General features: G+C 31.8%; 1 protein-coding gene across 1 annotated transcript in view; it reads right to left on the bottom strand.

Annotated features, from left to right (window-relative positions):
• Positions 1-21,556, bottom strand: part of brun (trafficking protein particle complex subunit brun) — a 112,555-nt gene that overhangs the window by 61,770 nt on the left and 29,229 nt on the right. The window contains exons 3-4 of the mRNA XM_072534949.1: positions 10,137-10,287; positions 9,992-10,083 (exon numbers count right to left, since the gene is read on the bottom strand). Coding sequence (XP_072391050.1) covers positions 9,992-10,083; positions 10,137-10,287 — 243 coding nt within the window. The remainder of the gene's footprint in view (positions 1-9,991; positions 10,084-10,136; positions 10,288-21,556) is intronic.

Below are 21,556 nucleotides of genomic sequence, written 5' to 3'. Positions count from 1 at the left end.
TCGACATAAGGATGATCAGGGAAACCAACAACATCAAAATAGATTGGTATCAAAAACCGACCCATTCTGGTAGATACCTTAACTACAACTCATACCATAATAATTCTACCAAAGTCAACTTAATCAAACAGATGAAAAATAGAGTAACAAAACTATCAGATCCTTCATTTCATACAAAAAACCTACAAATCCTACAGAAACTTTTTATTTCAAACGCTTATCCAACACCATTAGTTAATAAGATTTTGTTTAATACTATCCATGACGAAGATATTTCACCTTCCTTCGCGACTAACAATGCTGATCCTGATGTCTTAAGTGGGAACCCAGTCTCGGATACTCCTATAAACAAATATTTTTCATTACCATATTTCAGAGATATCACTCCGGGGTTAACAAGGATTCTGAAAAGTGTTGAAAATAGCTTTGGCAATAATAATAACAACATTAAACTTAATGTGGCTTGTAGATCAGCCCTAACAATTAATAATCTTTATTCTAAGATAAAAGATAAGACTCCCATAGATAGGCTTAGTAATATTGTCTACAACATTCCATGTCTCTCTTGCAACAATTCCTACATCGGTCAAACATCTCAATTATTGAAATCACGTATTACACTACACAAAAGTGATTCTCGACTTCACCCTGACCGTTGTGCATTAGCCAAACATGTCCATTCCACTGGTCATCTCATGGACTATACTAACACCACAATTCTCCACCGTGAGAACAATAAATCTAAAAGAGAGTTCATTGAAATGTCTTATATTTTCCTTAACGATTTCTCCATTAATGTTAAGAGTGACATCAAGAATCTAAGCGATATATACCACTTGTTACTTAAATCAGATACCAAGAACAATACTATATCACAGATAACTAACTTGACTGATATATCCATTAACAACTAACATACTTTTATAATTAATTTTCATTAACAAAAAAAAATATATAACATTCCCTTGCTTTTCTTAGATACATCTCAATAAGATGCAATAATACATGAACAATATAATATAATTAAATAAAGAAAATCAAAATAATATTTCCCTATACTGGGATTTAAATTCATTCGTTTTTTACCAATGAACCTTAACGACATAAAGATTCATAAGAACTAATGAAGTTGTCAGCGCTTGCGTTCTGGCTAAAACAGAACCTCACTTTTAAACTATCTAAAAATCAAAAATTTAGTTATTGCCGACATTTCAAAGAATTACCTCCTTTTAAATGTAGTTACATTGGGTTTTTCGATTAACCTTGGGTAAGCCTTTACGTGTCAAGTTCAAAGCTACCATACATTTCAAACCTTAAAAAAACTGTTTTTGCACATAGTAACAAAAAACACCACTATGTTACTAGCAAAGTTTTTTAATATTCTAACTCTACAATTCTAAGTTACGGTAAGATCAATAATGTTTTAATAGATAATATATGGTAGCTAATTATAATTATTCTCTTTCAGCCCTGAAGAAGCCAAATTAATTCTCTTTGGCGAAAACGTTCGGCGAAACAATTGATACACATTAGAGTCTTTCTTGCAGATTTCCCCAATATTTAAGAGTTTACTATATATATATATATATATATATATATATATATATATATATATATATATATATATATATATATATATATATATATATCGGTTTCAAAACGTCTTGCGTCGTTGTCCGATGCCTAATTTCCAAGAATTTCTATCATTCTATTGTTCTTCGGTCAAGTCTCGGGAGTTCATTGCCTTTGTTATTCCCTCCTTCCATGTTCTTTTTGGTCTTCCTCGTTTCTTACGATTTGGTGGTATCCATTTCATGGCGATTTTTGGTAGTCTTGTTTCTGGCATTCTTTGAACATGGCCATACCATACCAAATTTATACTAACACCAAAATACAATACAGAAGTTACAATAACAATCACAACAACTATCCACTATCTAAGCACTACTCGAACTAAAATAAAGAAGGTGAATACACACATGAAATACGGTAAACAATGCTCCCGGTTTTCAGTCGATTCGGCTCACGGCAACAAAAAGTATTGATACGAACGAACTGTTGAAAGAATTCAATCGTTTGCGAAGTCGGTTACTGATTGATTCGGTCCTCGTAAAATGAACGATTGAAACAACACTAGTAGTGTTGCCCAAAATCGGTCTTGGTCTTGTTCTTGCGTTTTTGCAAGACCAAGACCAAGACCGCCTAATTTTAGCAAGACCAAGACTGACCGTGCAAGATTTAAGCAAGAACAAGACTAAGCCTGTGAGACTCTTGCGTCTTGCAGTTAGGACTGAGTGTGGTTTAAGCGAGTATAGTAGTTCGGGTATATGCTTAAAGACTCTATGAGACGCAAAAAAATATGTAATAAAAATTTGAAAAACTGGACTTACGCGTATTACAAACAATACCATAAACATACATACATTATCAAAATATTCATTAAAAAAAAAACACATTTGACACGTGCTCAGAGGTCATAATTACAATGTAAAAATAAAATATTTTGTACATTCTTTTCCAACAGACGACTTCTTCGCTCTGAAATTAATTGTCCATATTTTGAGAATAGCCGCCCTTTAATCATAAAAATAATCTTCTTGCATTGCGACGCCGACAGTAATATCGTATCGATATTTTTTAAAATATGTCACCCTAGCTAATAAAAAATATAATTGTTAGCGACACCCACTTAATCAATTTTTTTTCCATTATATAATTTAGTCAAGAGGAATCTAAATAAACAAATATGTTTCTGCTGAGTGTGCGATGAGATCATTCGGTTAAACAAAATTTGCTGAACGAGCGCGGCTAATATTCAAAAGTAACGAGACAAATTAACAGATAATGTTGCCTACCGTGTAAACAAAATACCGAAATATTTAGAATAACGAAGTAAATTAATTCTCGGCTTGTTATTAGATACTTAGGGTATTAGATAGTAACGAACATAAAGTAACTATAGAGCGTTCCACTTTAAGAAAATAACATTGCGAAGATAGGTCCATGTATTTCTTATCGACGATAGAAGCGCAGCGATGCCACGATGAACACAAGCACGGGTGTATAATTCGTATTTTCAGGATTCAGGGTTGTATAATTTGTATTTTGGTTTTCACAGACATGAATTAAATTAATGTTTTTTAACGTAATTGGCCAAAAGTGCCCATTCGAAACAAAAGATGAAAAGTAGGGAAAATGATCTTAATTAAATAAATAGTATTTTCATAAGATAATTTTATTTTATCTTATTTTAATTATACTAACGACAGTTTATTTGTTTTTCGGTAAGAATATCATATACCATGAATCATAGAAATCAGTAGAAAATATTGCTTAGTTAAATCATGCAGTTTGCCGGCTATTAAAGATTTAAAAGCAAATAAACGGACCGCTTGGAATGCATATATCTAATTACTAATTGCAACTTAAAATAATACGGTGTACGTATGTCAGCGATTTTATGTCGTTCTCTGAGACTACATAATGATAATAAGGCTTTGTGGTTCTTCAGTTGTTATTCTGACTTTACAGTTAAATGTTAATTAAAAATGGAAATTCGAAAAATATATCGACATAATGTAATAATTGTTTTTCATCTAATCCTTGTTGTTCCCGGAGCAACAAGTTTACAATTTGACATGCGGGACAAAGATTCAAATAGTTCTAGTCCGAGTAGTGAGCATTGGAGTTATAGATCTAAAAAACCTAAAAGCAAATTTGATGAGTTTTTCGAAATAATTCAAGCATCCCAAATTGCTTTATGTAAATTGTGCCTACATAGAAATGTTGAAATGAGAATGATCAACAGAAATACGTCAGATTTAAGGAAGTATCTAAAATCTTTTCACAAAAAGAAATTACAAATATTTCTTCCTGAAAAATCAAAATTCGGTGAAGATATCACAAGCTTTTTAATAATCGCTAGAAAAAGTGGACATGTAAAAAAATATACTTATTACTTTATTACCAATTACATATATTATGTACCTACTACTTTATTTTGGTAAATTAATGTATTTATTAACCAAGATCTCCTTAATTTAAAATAACTTCTTTTGATTACCATTACTTTTTTAACTATTCTTTATTTTTTCAAGTTAGTTTTTTATATAAAAGTAGAGATAAGATTTACCCATGTTTTACCACATGTAGCTTAATAAATGCTAACATTTATTAAGAAAGAGATTGACTTCCGTGGGCCTGGTAGATAGCTGAGTTAGTTAGAGTTTAGACATTTATTCATTTGGTTAGTCTTTATTATGGCTTAAAATGTACTTACTCTGTTACGTTGTTCTAAGATCTAAAGTAACGTTTAATTAATAGCAGGCTCACGGGTAACTGCAAGATTTGCAAGACTCTTGCTGCAAGACCAAGACCAAGACCGAGAGTGCAATATCAAGACCAAGACCAGGTCTATTGCCGCAAGACCAAGACCAAGACTGTCTAAGTCTGGTCTTGTTCTTGCATTTGGGCAACACTAAACACTAGTCGTAGGACTTTTTTCTAAAAGTTGTGTTTTTTAATCAGCTTTCTGAATATTTTTTTGCCATTTAACTCTTAATTTGTATTTGTATAATTTAATACTCACTATTGTCTGTTAATTGTGTTGCCTATACGTCTATTAAACTCAGAAAGCTAATAGTACTGCCATCTATAGTGATCATTCTAAGTTAGTCACAATTGTTTATAAGATGGTTGCCTAGTGCACGTCGATTAGAAAAAGGCTGGTAAGTTTTATTCAGTATTAGTGTAAAAATAAGTATTTTGTTTTAATACAGGAGGTGAAGTTGTAATATGATGATGTGTTGTGATCATACATATATGAATATATATGTATGATCACCTTAATTTAAAGATATATATATATATATATATATATATATATATATATATATATATATATATATATATATATATAAAGATCCAAAAGTGACAATACCGAAACCATTTTTTAAGCTGTATCCTATAATCTACTTTGCCAAAGATACAGCGTAAAGGAGCATTTTTGTTTTGTATCATATAATAATCTACTTTGCCAAAGATATAGCTTAATGGAACTTTTTGGTTATGTAGTGTATGTTGTATATAGTTTACTTTGCCATATATTCAGTAATGTGAAATATTTTTGTTTTGTACCTATGCCACACTTCATTTCCAATTAAATTAGTAGAATTTGTTTTAATGAAACGTTTCAAAATGAATTCATTTAGTTATATAAGTAAAGTGTTTCCTTGGTTTCAGCGAAATACCAATATGACATCATCAAGGTCCGAAAAAATTTTGACATTACTTCCACCACCTTCATTTGATATGGATGATTCGAGCGATGAAGAAAATGAAAGTTATATTAAACCATCTAGAACTCAAAGTTCTGAAACCGATGAAAGTTCTGAAGTCGAAAGTTTACCTTCTGAAGTAGAAGAGATTTTTGATACATTATCAGATACAGATTGAGTATCCGAAACTGAACATTCAAAACCAGAGCTATCAACACATTAATCTGCTTATAGTATGCCTAAATCTATTTGCAGTATACCTAAACCTACTGCTTTGAGTACTCTAAAAACACGATCACAACATCAGATACCTGAACCATCTAAAGAGATTAACGACAATACTAACCAACCTAAAGGCAAACTACAAAGTAAACGCACGAAACGACAGAATTTGGTTAAATACCAGTGGACGAAAGAAGAATTTCAATATCCTATGAACATTCCCGAAAATAACTTTCCTGTGGTGGATGAATTAAAGTCACTATTAGAATATTTCAAAATGTTTTTTTTAGACGATATATTAGAGTTGATTGTCAACAATACAAATCTTTATTCTGTTCAGCAAACTGGCAAGTCGATAAGCGTTACTAAAGATGAGATAAGTGAATTCATAGCGATAAAGATTTTGATGGGTATAGTAGCTATGCCATCATACTTGGACTACTGGAGTGGAAACTTCAGATACGATAAAATATCAGAAATAATCCCTCTCAAACAATATCAGAAAATTCGCCGGTATATTTACTTCGCTAATAACGATCATATAAACAACGATAAGTACTAACGAATTCGCCCAGTTTTGGACATAGTGAGAAGAAATTGTTGTATTATAGAAGAAGAAATTGTTGTATTATAGAAGAAGAAAAACGCCAGAGTATCGACGAGATGTTGGTCCCTTAAAAAGGGAAAAATATTTGTTAGAGCCGGCATTTCAGGGTTTGTGTACAATTTCATAGTTTATGGGGGGGGGGGGGGGCGCAGCATACTTTTTCATAAAAAGAAGAATCCTTGGGATTGATATGCAGACACACATGCAAGCTTGTCCAGCATGCTTGTTCAGTCTTTTTGTACCAGCACGCTTGAGTGTCTGTAGGGAAATGTGGTGCAAGCTTTGTGATTGTACAAGGGGCTTGAGGATTGAAAGGATCTTAATTATGCATGCTTGAAGAATTAAGCGTGCTTGCGCAAGCAAAACGGTACGTGTGTACCCAGGATTTTCAAGCTTGAACAAGTTGGCGTCCGTTGTGTTGCTTTGGGAGGCAGCATTTGAGTAATTTTCGTCATGACTAGTGATCTCAAAAAGGTTAAACGTGAATTATTGGAAGAGTTTATTCAAGAATACCAAAATCAGCCATGTCTTTGGCACGTTAAATCCAAAGATTATCAACAAAGAACAAAGCAAAGAGGGGTGCAGCATAGGAAAAATGTAGGTTAATTGATGTTAATGCCGACAAGGATGCAGTTGTTAAAAAAATTAATTCCTTACTGACTAATTATAGAAGAGAAAAGAGAAAAGTTAAAGATGCGGACCACTCTGGAATGGGTGCAGATAAACGTTATGACCCCACACTTTCTAGTGTCTAGGTCTAAGTCTAGTCTAATTCTGGTAAGCTAATGTGGGAATAGGTTTTCCATTTCATCAACCATTGATTACACCACACCGCACGCTTTTTTATTCGGGATTTTCTTTTTTTCACAAGAACAAAAGCGGCAAAAGCGAGCGTATCGTCGTCCGAGCTCGACATATTTTATTAAACTACCTCTATTTTTATCAAGTATGCTTGTATGTGTGGTGCCAAAGGCAAATTGTGCATACAAAAAGATACAAGCATGCTGGACAAGCTTGCAGTTGTGTCTATAGCCGTCAACACAATCAATGAAATTACCGGTGTTATTTATGTCGATAATTTCTTTTCAAGTTCTGATTTGTTTTACATTCTTCGCCATGATTATGGAATTTTAGCCCTGGGAACAATGAGAAAGGATCGATTAAAAAATTGTGTTTTAGAAGATGATAACTCTCTGAAGAAAAAAGGAAGAGGGTCGTTTTGTTCAAGAAGAGAAAACATTAATAAAATACATGTTGTGAAAAACAAACCTGTTGTCCTAGGTAGTACATAGATATCCTCTACACCTGTCCAAACAATTAAAGGGTATGATAAAAGTCAGCCAGCAAAAATTGAAATCCCTTGTCCCTCTCTCATAAAACACTAAAATTCTTACATAGGTGGAGTAGATCTGATGGACATGCTGGTAAGCCTTTACAGAATTCCCCTAAAAACTCATCGCTGGTAGTTGGTACCTCTCCATATTTTCACAAACGCTAGATATTTGTATAAATAACGCATGGATTATGTAAAGAAGTGATAACAATATTTTACAACACACGTCTAAAGATTATACTCTCAAATATGTTAGACAGTGCATAGCAGAGGCTCTAACAGCAAAGGCAGAAAAAACAAGAGAGTGTTTGCCGAGCGAAACGAAGAAATTAAAAAAATTAAAAGTGCGTTCTGCCTAGACCATCAGAGGAAATACGATTTGATAAAGTTGATTATTTTCCTATTTATGATACCAAAGGCAGGTGTAGGTATTGCAAATCAGGAGAAACACACTGGTCATGTTCAAAATGTTCTCTTAGATTGTGTTTGGTAAACGATAGAAACTGTTTTAATTATTTTCATAATCACACTTTTACAGTAAGTAGTGTTTTAAGTAGTACTTTTAAGTAAGTTTTACAACAGTTTTTGTTGTTTTTGACTAGAATGAAAAATTAATATCTTACTTTATTACTTTTTGCTTCCATTTTTTATTAAAAAACTAGTTTTAGTACTTTCGAGTTTCTGCTTTTATTGTGAGGTTTCACCTACAATCTTAGACTATGTTTCTTATAAGATACACAATAAATTTGGATATTTGAGTATGTATCTTGTGGTCCATATCTCCCTTATTTATAAAAAGAATAATATAAAAATGGTCAAAATACCTTGTGATATATTATATCACACTACATAAACAACAATTTCACAAAATTTACTTTTATATTAAAGCTTGCCAAATTAAGGGTTAATTTGAACTAAATTCTACGGAGTGATTGTAAATGTTTATAAGCTTAAAAGTGCTATTTATTATTAAATCATTTTGTGTATATAAACATAATATAAACAAAAAGTAAACGTAACTTCAAACTTGATCACATGTGTTTGTAATGCTTGTGATTAATTTTCCTAATTAAAATGAAATAAGTGATTAAAAATAACTATTTTCATACTAGTGAAGATTGATAAAGATCTTTGGGTGAAAGTTGTTAGTTTTATATAAATATATATATATATATATATATATATATATATATATATATATATATATATATATATATATATATATATATTATTCCTGGGACGTCATTTTTCTGATTCAAATTTTTTGAGGTTATTTTGTTAAAATGAAATCTTGTAATAAATGCTCAAAACCCATCAATGACGAACAAAAGGAGAAAGCTCCTAGATGTGACAGCCGCCGTGTGGTTCTCCATTTGGAGGAGAAATGCTCAGGTCTTTGTGCAAGTGGGCAGAGAACCATTGTCGTTCAAAAACGGATAATTTTGTTCTTCTGTGGAGACTGTGTGCTTTCCTTCAAAAGAATACCTGTTTTAACTAACAAATTCATTCAGCTAGAGGAGCAAATCAAGTCTTTAAAGGAAGAGCTAGACGCAGTTAAGCAACAGCAGCAGCAGTGCGTTGGTGGTACAACTAATGTGGAAACATTATTGCACGAGTTTGAGGATCGTGCTGAACGTGCTAATAATCTGATGGTGTATGGCATCCCTGAATCAACAAGTAATAATATTCAAGAAAGAATAAATGCTGATAACAGCGCACTTACTCCCATTCTCAACAACTTGCTCAGAACGATGTGGTGAAGATATTACGAGTGGGGCAGACATCTGATGGCAAAAAGAAGGCCAATAAAGGTGGTAACCAAACACCGACATTTAGTCATAAACGCAATTAATAAGCGCAATCGCATTGAGGATGGCATGAAAATATGCTACGATAAAACGAAACTTCAACAGGGACAGTTTAAAACTGTTTTGACAGAGTTGCGTGCTCGAGAACAAAAGGGACAATCTGACTTGATTATTAAATTTACAAAGGGGTTTCCGACAGTTGCTCAAAAAACTTCAAAAAACCAAACGCAATAAATACTATGTCTGTATATTATCAGAATCTTGGAGGAATACGTACTCGACTCAATGAACTTCGAACCTCCCTCTTCCAATGCAACTATGATGTCATCATTCTGGTAGAAACTTGGCTTAATCAAGATTATCAGATAATGAATTGTTAAACTATGGAAACCACCAAAAAAACAATTAAAACTACTTTGAAAAAAGCTTCCGATTTGGAAGTCGAAACATTAATATTGTTTAACTTAAAATTTGTTGATTAATATATGTACTCAAAAAATGCAACAGTTATAATGCAAATTACATCAAATGACATGTTTAGTAATCTATTTCGATTTTAATACTTTTACTTGTGTTAACGAATATATTGTATATCTTAAAAAATTACCGGTGATCATAAAAAATTGTAGAAATTTGTTTCTGGAAGATAAAGATATTTCAAATACCAAAAATATATTTCACTACAACGCTAACCAATTATGAATAGATAAAATCATTGCTAACTTTCAAGAAACATAATATTTACCTCAAGTATTGCCACATCGTTTGCAAAAGGAATGTCATATGTCTTGTTGCTAATGCTGAATGTCCTGTTCTTCTCGCAGCTACAACTAGCTCCTGAAATTCAATTTTATGAATGACACTATAATTTAAAACAAAAACGCAAATACCTGCATAAGTTGAATCTGTAATGCTGGCCATCCTTGACCCATCGCCCTCATTTCGACAGGATCTAAATTCAAATTATGACCTGGTAAACTTTGGAGCATAAGGGCGTAACATCGACCCCAGTTGGGAGCAGTATTTTGAGGTGATACATATCTGAAAAAAAAATGTTTTATGAAATCCTTTAGGATCTACTTTATAGATACAATAATTTGGGCAATTTTTTTAACATAAAATATGAGATGTGGTAGTAATTTTCAATAATAAAAAATAAGATTTTCTGGCCTACTTGCTATACAAACCCTTTTGACTTAATAAATGACAGATATGATAAGGAATACTATATTGACAAAAATATACCTAATAAATTCTTATACAGTAATATCTAAAAGTATCACAACAAAATCTATCCTCCAATAACGACCATTAACTGGAAATGATTAAATTTGACGGTATACAGAGGTGGTTGCTAGTCAGAACTAGATTTTGGAAAAAAACTAATTTCACATTATATATATATATATATATATATATATATATATATATATATATATATATATATATATATATATATATATATATATATATATATATACAAGCTAAAGCTATAAGCTCCCAATGAAGCTGAAACTGTTTTCACTTTCATCCTTTTTGTGTGGGGGTTCATCCCATTCTGGGTTTGGTTTCTGGTATAACTTCGCTGTTTCCACTGCTTTTCTCCATTCTCTCTCCTTTGATTGTCCTTTCTACTTCTAATTTCCATACTCCTTATGTCTTCTTCCACTTTTTGTCTCCATATGAGTTTAGGTCTGCCTCTGGTTCTTTTACCTAGTGGTATCCATTCCGTTATAACTCTTAACGGATTGCTATCTCTCTTCTCATTGTGTCCATACCATCTAATGCTTTGTGCTTACAAACACATACAATTAACATGGGTCACTCGCTTCACGTCCAAGGGCCCATCAGGGCATTATAATATATAACGTACACAGGAGAACTAGGCCACGGTAAATAGTATTAAACATATAAAGGAGAAAACACAAAGGTTAAAAGTAAAAACACTTTTTTAACTAAAGAAAAATATTACATTTGGTCAAAAAATCGATTATGCAATCGTAAATTAATCTATTTTGAGTCGCTAGGGCAGATAAAACGTTAAACGGAGATTTACCGGTAATATGAACTATATTGATGTATAATAAGGTGGATTCCAAATTATATTTAGCACAACCAAAAATTACACGATCTAGGTCACCTTCTACTCCACATTCCACACAGTTTTTACTCTCGATCACATGAATCCTTGTGAGAGTGCAAGATGAGCAGGAAAACAAGCATGTCCAAATTTAAGCCTAGATATGGTTGTTATATAACGCCTAGGGACATTATAAGTTCTGTGCCAATGTGCAACAGGGAGTATTCTGTTTTATTTTCATTTATTTCCAGTTCTCTTCGTTTGGTTTCGTTTTATATTTCTTTGAAGGTTTTCTTTCGTGCCTTTTTATCTGTTGCTACTATGGTTATATCGTCCGCATATCCTATTATTTGTACTGCATTCTTGTTTATCCTTTGACAGCATTTTTTATTATCTTGTCTAGTGATAGAATAAATAGTTCCGTTGAGAGCGCATCTCCTTGTCTTACTTCATTTTTTTTAGTTTCAAAAAAAAAATACATAAGGATACTAATAATATTGGTCACCGAATTTCACATTACTCATTTTTAAAACTGTATGACATTTTGCATTGTCCAAATATGAAACATTTCTTTTGGTTTTTTACATTATTCGATTCACCTTTTCCAAAAATGTTGTCATAATTTCTGTATTCACATTGTTTTAATTTACAGTAAACCTTGAAAAATGTGCTATACACAAAAATGTTATTTTAATTAATAAATTTTCCAATAAAATCCTTTATAAAAAGGTATATAAAAAACCCAGTCGGGCTATGTTAAAAAGACAAAACGTTTTCGGAATAAGTATTCCATCATCAGTGTCAATATATTACATGAATGTAGCCACTAAATATGAGGGTAAAAACCCTTTAAAATTAATATATGAAGTTTAGTTTACATTATGTCGTGTTTACAAATAGGATGGTAAAGTTACCGTTGGATTGGTAACATGGCGACATATGACTCTACATTAAGTTGCAAGTCCTGAGACGGTATGTCTACGAGGACTTTATTAAAGCAACTGAGTTGACTAACCACGTAACTCTCTATTCAAATTCATGTACAGGACAAAACAGAAATTTTAAAGTGGCTGCCACGTTACGAAACCTTGTTCAAGATCCTTATATAAACATAAGAACGATAGATCACAAGTTTCTTGTATCTGGCCACTCCTTTTTGCCAAACGACCGAGATTTTGTGGTTATTGAAAAGGCTGCCAGAAAATCTTCTCACATCTTTGGGCCAGACGACTGGATTGATGTAATAAAAACTTCAAAATTGACAGTGCTTTTTGAAGTAACTAACATAAAAAGGAGCGACATTGTGTCGACAAAGAACATAGAAGATGTGCTTGTAAATAGAAGAAAAGAATGATGGAGCTCCTGTGAAGTGGTTAGAAATGAGATATATGAGGTACGAGAGAGAAGATTCTTGGGTTTTGAAGTACAAACCTATGCTGAATAAAGATTTTCCGTTTTTTACTGTCTCGATGCCAAAATAAATGTCTCAAAATTCATTGGTAATCAAAGTCATCTGTACTCCACACCTAGACTCGTGACAGAAGCAAAGAAAAAGGACATGCTGTCTCTCCTGCCGCCAGTCACACACTATCATTTTAAAAATCTCTGCATGCATCAATACAGGAACCCGTTCACGAATCCAGCAACAGGGTGAAGAAGATGACATAGACGATCATGAACTGGTCTATGATTAAAACTAATGCCACTTAAGCTGTGAGAGTATTATTGAACATTGTTGTAATAATTATTTTTTGTAATTAAAATTCCAGTTTTGTCATACTTCGTTTTTTAATCCATTTTTTTCCACCAAATATTTCAGAATAATAATGGATCAAGTCCAATTTTTTTCTCCATTTATTTCCAAAAAGGTTATTTATTTAATATTACACATAGTTTAATTATTTAAACAACATATTACATAATATGTTTTCACTTAGATTAGGTTCGTTGGTGTAGTGTATTATGTAATAGTAGAGAGCTTGTTAACTTTAACTCTAAATATCTCTGACTTATATATTATGGACATGATCCAATATGGTTCTGAACGCCTCATATATATATATATATATATATATATATATATATATATATATATATATATATATATATATATATACACTCAAAAATGTTTTGCATAATGTAATATTTTCAAAATTATCCACCAAATCTGGTGCTCTCTATTTTTTTTAACAAAATACTTTATTATACTTATATATAAAATTGTATGTTTTGAAAAAACAATAAACAAAATTTAAAGGATTAACAATTTATTAATATTATTTATAATATGTATTATAAATATATTTTTTAAATTTGTACAGATATAGGAACTAATACTTAATATGTCGTATTTCCACCTCTTGCATCAATGCAAGACTAAATGCAATATCCCATGCTTCTTATAAGTGTATTCATATAGTTCTGGTCCATGGTGCCCCATTCTTCAATCGCTGCTATTCTAAGATCTAGTAGTGTCCTTGAGGGTGGCTGCCGGGACGTTGAAATTATATTTTGAGTCAATATTTCCGATGTCTCATCCTGAACGGACTCAAAATTCAGTAGCTTCACATGTACACCTTCTAATGGTAAAAAGTATCTAACAATAATCGGTGCCAGTTTGATATGCTTTTTATTTGAGGTGTCGTTAGTAACACTTACGAAAAAAGCCTTCTGTAAGTCGGTGTGTAACTCTGACAAAGACAAAAGTGCCAACACATTTAAAATGATCGCTTCACATTTGGTTTTCGCAACCTCAAATTTTGATTTAATATCTGCTCGCCCACCGTGTGCAATTGAAAATTCTGAAAAACATTGCTGGCATTTCACCCTGCTATTGTCACTACAAAGCTTTTTTATAAAAGGATAATCTTTTTCAAGTTCGCTTGTGAATTTGCAATTTCTTTTCGGCATTTTAAATCAAACACAACAATTAAATAAAACACAAAGTGTTTTCGTATTTGACCACCGTCACAAAAAAACGAAATGTAATTACACTGCAAATGATTAGGGTAAGTAAACTGAGATCTGAGATCTGTTTTTTTTAATTCATCAATTCTTGATTTTTTTAATGTTTATATTCGTTAACGAGTCACTGAAATGATGTATTTTGATGATTTCGAGAATTAAGCACGTCTTCTGTGGGAACCCTATTAAAATATCTTATCAATCAGATATGCAGTCATCATTATTAGAATTGTTTATATAATACGAACGTGAATAATCTTATTTATTATCAGTAAATATGGAGGAAAATCCAGGAGGAAAAAAAACATTGGTGTAAAATCACTTAACAAAAATTCAAAATTACGACAGTTTTGTCAAACCGGGACAAAATGACAAACCGGCCGGGACTCCGGGACCGATGTCTAAAACCGAGACAACCTCGGTTAAACCGGGACGTATGGTAAGCCTATATACATATATATATATATATATATATATATATATATATATATATATATATATATATATATATATATATATATATATATATATATATATATATATATATATATATCTATATATATATCATGATATATATATATATATATATATATATATATATATATATCATGATAACTCTCCAAAATGATTGATAATTGGCACTTATGTCTAGATCAAATAGTATTCAAATTATTTTTATAATTGTATGCTATGTCCCACTTAACATCTTTGATTCAAATAAATATTATATTTAAGTAACATTTTCTGTAAGTTTTTTTTTTCACATAAGTGGTAAATAACATAAATATATCAAACTTTTCTTTTCGTTGTTTTGTACTTATCAATTATTATTCATGAGCATTTGGTCGTATTAACGAACGTGTCGATTGTAATGTGTTAGTGTTAGGTCTATCGATGGCTATTTAGTTACACTTAGTCAGTATTAGTTTGTCTAAATTTTTCTAAGGCGAATGACGCAGTAAATGCGATCGAGTATTTGGTAAACATGGCTTATAATAAAAGTTCTCTACAGTAAATCCTGAAAGTTGGAGAATATGGATGGTAATATCTGTAAATGTTGCTTTTTAAAAGTATTTGGCGAAACCAGAGGTTTCTTAGATGACGTTGGTAAAAAAAAGAAAGCATCTCCTACTTCTATCATACTTAAGTCCGATTTAAGAGGTATGTAGCCTTCAGGTAACAAGCGATCAGAAGCAGATATCTCATTTGCTCGAAATTTTATTAATACATTTCCAAAATATGAAAGCCTCTACAGTAGAAGTCACACTTCAAAGCAGTATTTAGGGCAAGAATTAAATTTACAGATCTTATATATGCTATACAAAGAAAAATTCAGTGGTACAAAATCTAATACAACTGACGCTCCCTTGAGTTTAAGTGTTTTACGAAACGTATTTAAAAATCTCAATTTAAAGTTTAAAAAGCCAACTAATGATTCTTACAAAACCTGTGATTCATTATTTCTGAAAATAAAAAGCTGTGCCTCCGATGAAGAAAAACAAAGATAAGAAAATGAACGCCAGCAACACCAGGATAAGGCTTCCTTTCATTATAAAATAAAACTAGGCGACAAAGAAGAAAGTATGCTGAACTTAGGCAAGCTTGTAGTAGTTGCATTTGATTTGGCCAAGTGTTTGGCTACACCTAATTTGACATCTAGTGTGGCTTTTTATAAAAGAAATTTCTGGACTTTCAATTTGACGATCCGCAATATCACGCAAAGGGACATCCTGTTATGTGTGGCATAAAGGTGTAGCTCAACGAGGAGCTGATGAGATCGCATCTTGCTTATTTGTTTATTAAATACTTACCAGAACAGGTAGAAAAACTAGTCCTCTATTCTGATACGTGCCCAGGTCAAAACCGAAATAACATATTAAAGATTATGTTTTTAAAAGCAATTGAAGAAAAGAAACCTCTAAAAGAAATTCATCATAAGTTTCTAGTTCCTATTCATACTCATTTATAATGTGATACAGACCATGCTACCATAGAGAGATTTGTGAAAAAAAGAAACGCCACAATTTCAGTTCCACAGGACTGGGCATCAGTAATTAAAATGACGAGTCCTCGTTTTGACGTAAAATTTATGAAAAAACTGACATTTTCGGATTTTCCAAACTTCTAACAATGCATTTTATAAAAAGAAAAGTTGATAAAGATAAAAATCATTTTGTTTGGGACAGCATATTTTGGCTACATTACAAAAGGATAGTGATATATATATATATATATATATATATATATATATATATATATATATATATACAGCCCGCTATCGTTTTAAGCTCTTTTCACGTTGCAGTAATTTAGCATCACCAAGAAAAGCTATCATTTTCTATTTATAAGTCGTGTATGTTCGTTTAGTGCACCTTTGTAGGCTTGGCACCGTTGTCGGTTTTTCAATAGTCCGATTTTTTTATAAATTAAATTTTTTACATCAAACCATCATTTTAACATTGGGAGTTAAAATTACTGTATTTGGTATCATTTTAAAGCCAATAGATGTTGCCAGTGTTAATACTTAAATAATATTTGAAAACATAAAAATATCGATCGGTTTGGGTTCAAGTTCAAATGAAGACATTGAAACTACCTGCCGACCGGCTGGGGTCAACCAACTAGTTTTTTTATACCAACGTTCAGTTGTTATATTTATTCAATTTAGATATTTTTTCCCAGAGAGTTGTGTAGAGGAATATTTTACATATTTCAATTTCCAAGCTGTTTAATCGAAGCTATCAGTGAATAGTTTAAGATAAATATTAGATTTTTATGGGATTAGGTCAAAAATATTGGTTGTGATTGGGATGAGAATCACATTTTTAATTATTTAATGTTTAACATTTTGATTTCAATTCAGGAAATCGTTCTCAAAAAACGTTTTTTGTACAAAATGCATATACACATTTTTACATAATTTGTACAATAAACAAGGTTAAATATTGGAAATCGTATCGGTAAATATTAGTTAATTAAAAATGTAATTTTTATCTCAATATCGACCAATAATTGTGGCATAATCACATAAAAAAATAATATTTGACTTTGACCATGCCATAAGAAAGTAGTTAACGGAACCTCGCTAAATAGTTTTAAAAAATCTTACAGAAATTTAAATTCTAAATAGTACGACGGGTAGCCGACGAAAAATTCGTAAAGACGTACAGTTGATTTTGCTTTGTTTTTTTAAACAATCTTAAAAGACAAAAAAAAATTTTGCTTATAAAACGTTTTGTATACATTCTAAAGAAAAATAATTTAAATAAAAGTTGTAGACCATAAAAAGTTTTCTATGTAGAGAAATACCAAATTTAAATACATAAATAATTGAGATAATTCCAAAAAACCATAAACTAAATAAAGATATTATTATGTTTGTAGTAATTTATAAATGTTAATAACTTTGTTTTTTGACTAACGACAGATAATATAGCTACTTGAAATCATGGCAATTGATGAGTTATTAAAGTGTGCTAAATATCAAGCAGATCAAAAAATATTTTACAATTTATTCAATTTGTTTATCACAGAAAGCGATTATTTAAACAACTGTACTTGTCCAAACTCGTATGACTCTATAAGTATTTTGTAACTTGCAATCGATTCTTTGCGCTTTCAGTTTTAGGGTATATTAAAAAAACTTTTAACATATTATTAAATTTTTTATTAGAAACCAGTTTGAATAGGTGACTTTTTAGTTTTTAGACCACTTAACGTTTTTTTAGTTTCTTTGACAAGTGAGGATTCGGTTATTTCTTCATATGGGCTATGAACAATTGTCTAGTCAAGTCAACACTATTAGAGAAGTTACCTATACTTTTCCAGTAGTTATGCAGACGGTTCATTTTAATTGTCCCCATATGGAACATAAGCTCAAGAAAAGTCTTAAATTCTGTTTGTGTTGTCTCTTTCCAAAACGCAATCCTCGATTTTTCTGAACGACTTTGTGCAAGTATTTCGTCAGTCACTTCCACCATTCACTTAATATACATCGTCCTCGCCCGATGCTTCTAACAATGATTGTAATTCAGCAGTGGTCAATCTACGTTTATGTTCACATCTACCTTTTTTAGATGTCGAAGGCATATTATTTACATCCATTTCTTTATAAATACTATAACTCACTTTTACGGAGGTAATATTAACAATAAAAACGTTCTACTGGAAACTATCAACTTACGACTTCCAATACTATAAGGCCACTTGAGGCACAATACGTTTTTACTCAATAATAGTTCCTGTATAAGTAAAATTGTTTTTTAATGTGCTTCATTGGAGCACACTAGATATATTTCAGTTTTGCCATCACATTCTTCAGAGTATGTTTTAACTTTTTTAACTTTTCTATCAGCCTTTCTACTAGTCATGCTTCTTCTTAAAACTTTGTAACATCTTGTACACTTTCTTCTCTTTGTATTATCTACATCGCTTTGCCTTAGATGATATTTTTGGGTGTAACTGGTCATGAGGGTTACAACATTTCTTTATTTGTAAATGCCTTCGCGAACTCCAGTCTGAACTCAAGGATAGGTTGTCGCTTTTTTTACGTTTTCTATTATTTAGCAACTAAGCATTGACTACTGCGGTATTAAATATTAATTCCATTGCCACTTTCCGGTACCACTTCAGAATTTTGCGTATTGGGCTTTGGTAAGAAGCCACTTGATCACTAAAATCAACACTCTTTTTCACCAAGTTATAATCGAGAATAATTTGTGGTTTTAGTACTTGTGTATAATTTTTCTTTTTATTTGATTAAACCAAGATACAACTATTATGTTTAAATGTTGCAAGGATTAAAACTGGTCTTTTGTCGACCCATTTTATCACTCGTAAAATCAATAATGGGGTTAAATTTCATCGAGAGTAACTGGTTGCAACTTTTTTAATCGAGATTTTAGTTTTACATGTTTTTAGAGTAAAACATCTGCACATGAATAATTCGTTTCTTGAACAATGATTTCAATTCATCGACCAATATTCTAAAATAAGGTGTTATTACGTCGCCCGGAATATTATAAACTGGTTCTCTTTCATAAAGCATTGTAAATATGGTTTACACTCTATATTTATAAAAATCTTTTACTGCAACTCTTGTTCGACCTAAACTAAATTAATACACAAAACAAATTAATCTATTTTTTTTATAGAAATGCAGATTCCTGTCGGCTTTTTGTCAGTGCGGCATGAGTCACTGGTGTCTCGTATATCCGGACCTCTTATCGCATTACAAACATAATTCTTAATTAGCAGTGCGGTACAAGATACATTTATGTCGTATAATCTGAAAGCCGTAATAAGACCATAAGACCGTATGTTATAAATAAATATATTCCTAAAAGAATTATCTTGAAACATGAAATAAATACACTAAAAAAGTGCAATATTAAGTGTCATTTAAAAAATGGTATGTCATTCACGACGGACGTACAGTTAAAAACAAAAGTTTTCAGTGTTCTATTGCTTGATTATTATTATCTGGTATTCTGAAAATGTTGACATTTTTTCCTGGTCTGATCTTCCTCAACTAACGTCATCTTTCTTAATTTGTGGGTTGTGTTGTTCAGGTCTCTTTAAGTGTTTTTGTTGGTATCCATACTGAATGATCTTCTTTAGACAATGTACTAATGTAGTGTTCAAATGTGGCATTGCGTGCGTCATGTAGCGCTGATCTTAATTGTCTGATTAGTCGATTATATTTGTGTTCGTCATTAAGATTTCGTCTTCTTGGTCATCTAACTCTTGCTCTTCATTTTTCGACTATTAGTTGTATAATATAATTCGGAGTGTTACTTGTGTTTTCTTGATTTGGAATTGTTAATCGTGTAGCTCCATATTAAATAGTAAAAGATGAAAACGGCAGCATATTCATCCATAAAAAAAGGAAACGCGATAAAGATATCTGAAACAACTGTTTTATGTTATAAGAGATGAAATAGTCCGAAATTGCCAGGTGAACAGGGTACTATAAAGAGGAAGTAGAATTAGCTATGAAACAGCTTAAATGGGGAAAAGAAGTAAGCTTAGACCAAATACCAGCAGGAATTATTCAACTGGGGAAAAAATTAAACGGATAACAATATTCACTCCATTTACAGAAAAGGGGGTGACCCGCAAAAATTTTAAGAACTTCTTTAATAGCCTCCAGTCAACAATTTCCTAACCATGTTTAAAAAACGTACGGAATGCACTGTATATACTAACCCAAACCGTCAACATACTTGTTGTTGCAGTTATGTATTACGATCAACTTAAAGGTTATGCACGACTCCCCTTGTATAGGTACACAGGCATGCACCCGTGCGGGAGAAAAAAGATTTGTCATAACGTTACATTATGTCACATTTTAACGTTGAATATTTTATGGTCCCCTTTGGATTATAAAACGAATGATCGACTTTTTCTCGCACAGATCCCGCCTATGTAACTTTACAAAGCGAGTCGTTTGCTGGGTATTAAAGAAACGTCTATGGCCATCATATAATTTTACGCTATTTCACGTTCTACGACGCATTCCACGTTTGACACACTGTCTTGTTTAGTTTTCTGTCATTTTATTTGTTAAATCCTATCTCATTCTCGTCACAGCGTCAAGGAGCAGTAAATGTGTGCAGTGAACGGGAGGAATAGGTTTAACAGTGAACGTTGGAGATGTTTCAAGTCTTTCATATTTTCTTCTTTGAGTGCCTCTCCTATCGGAGATTGGATATCATTAGGGCGATTCTAATTTTATTTACTGCTGTTTTGAATAATTCACTCATCACTAACTCATCAGGTGGCCAAAGTGTTTAAGTTTTCTCTTTTTTATATTCAGTATAACTTCTGGATCGTTATGTATTCTACGTATTACCCCTTCATTTGTAATTTTATCCACTCAACTTATTTTTAGTATACGGCAGTAGGACCATATCTCAAAGCTTTCAAGATTTGTAACATTCTTCTGTTTAAGAGTCCATGCCTCAACACCGTAAAGCTAAGTACTGAATACATACTAAGTAGTTAACTAAAAGTGGACGTATGCAAAGAGATGTATGACGTAATCGTATGGTATTCGCTAAATCCTGTCACGTAATATGCCACATACCTCTGTGCGTAAATTCGTTTTATTGCTGCCAGTTTAAGGTGTTATTAGATGCAGCCATGTTGAATTTCTCTCCACTATCGTATTATCTTCGTTAAATCCTATCATTTTAGGCTCCATATATCCTGATTAGACCTATAGGAGATACGCAACTAAGGCTCTTTTGACATAACATATATAGG

The sequence above is a fragment of the Diabrotica undecimpunctata genome, chromosome 6, assembly GCF_040954645.1.
Source record: "Diabrotica undecimpunctata isolate CICGRU chromosome 6, icDiaUnde3, whole genome shotgun sequence".
Classification (NCBI taxonomy): Eukaryota; Metazoa; Arthropoda; class Insecta; order Coleoptera; family Chrysomelidae; genus Diabrotica; species Diabrotica undecimpunctata.
This window is presented reverse-complemented; position numbering and strand designations above follow the sequence as displayed.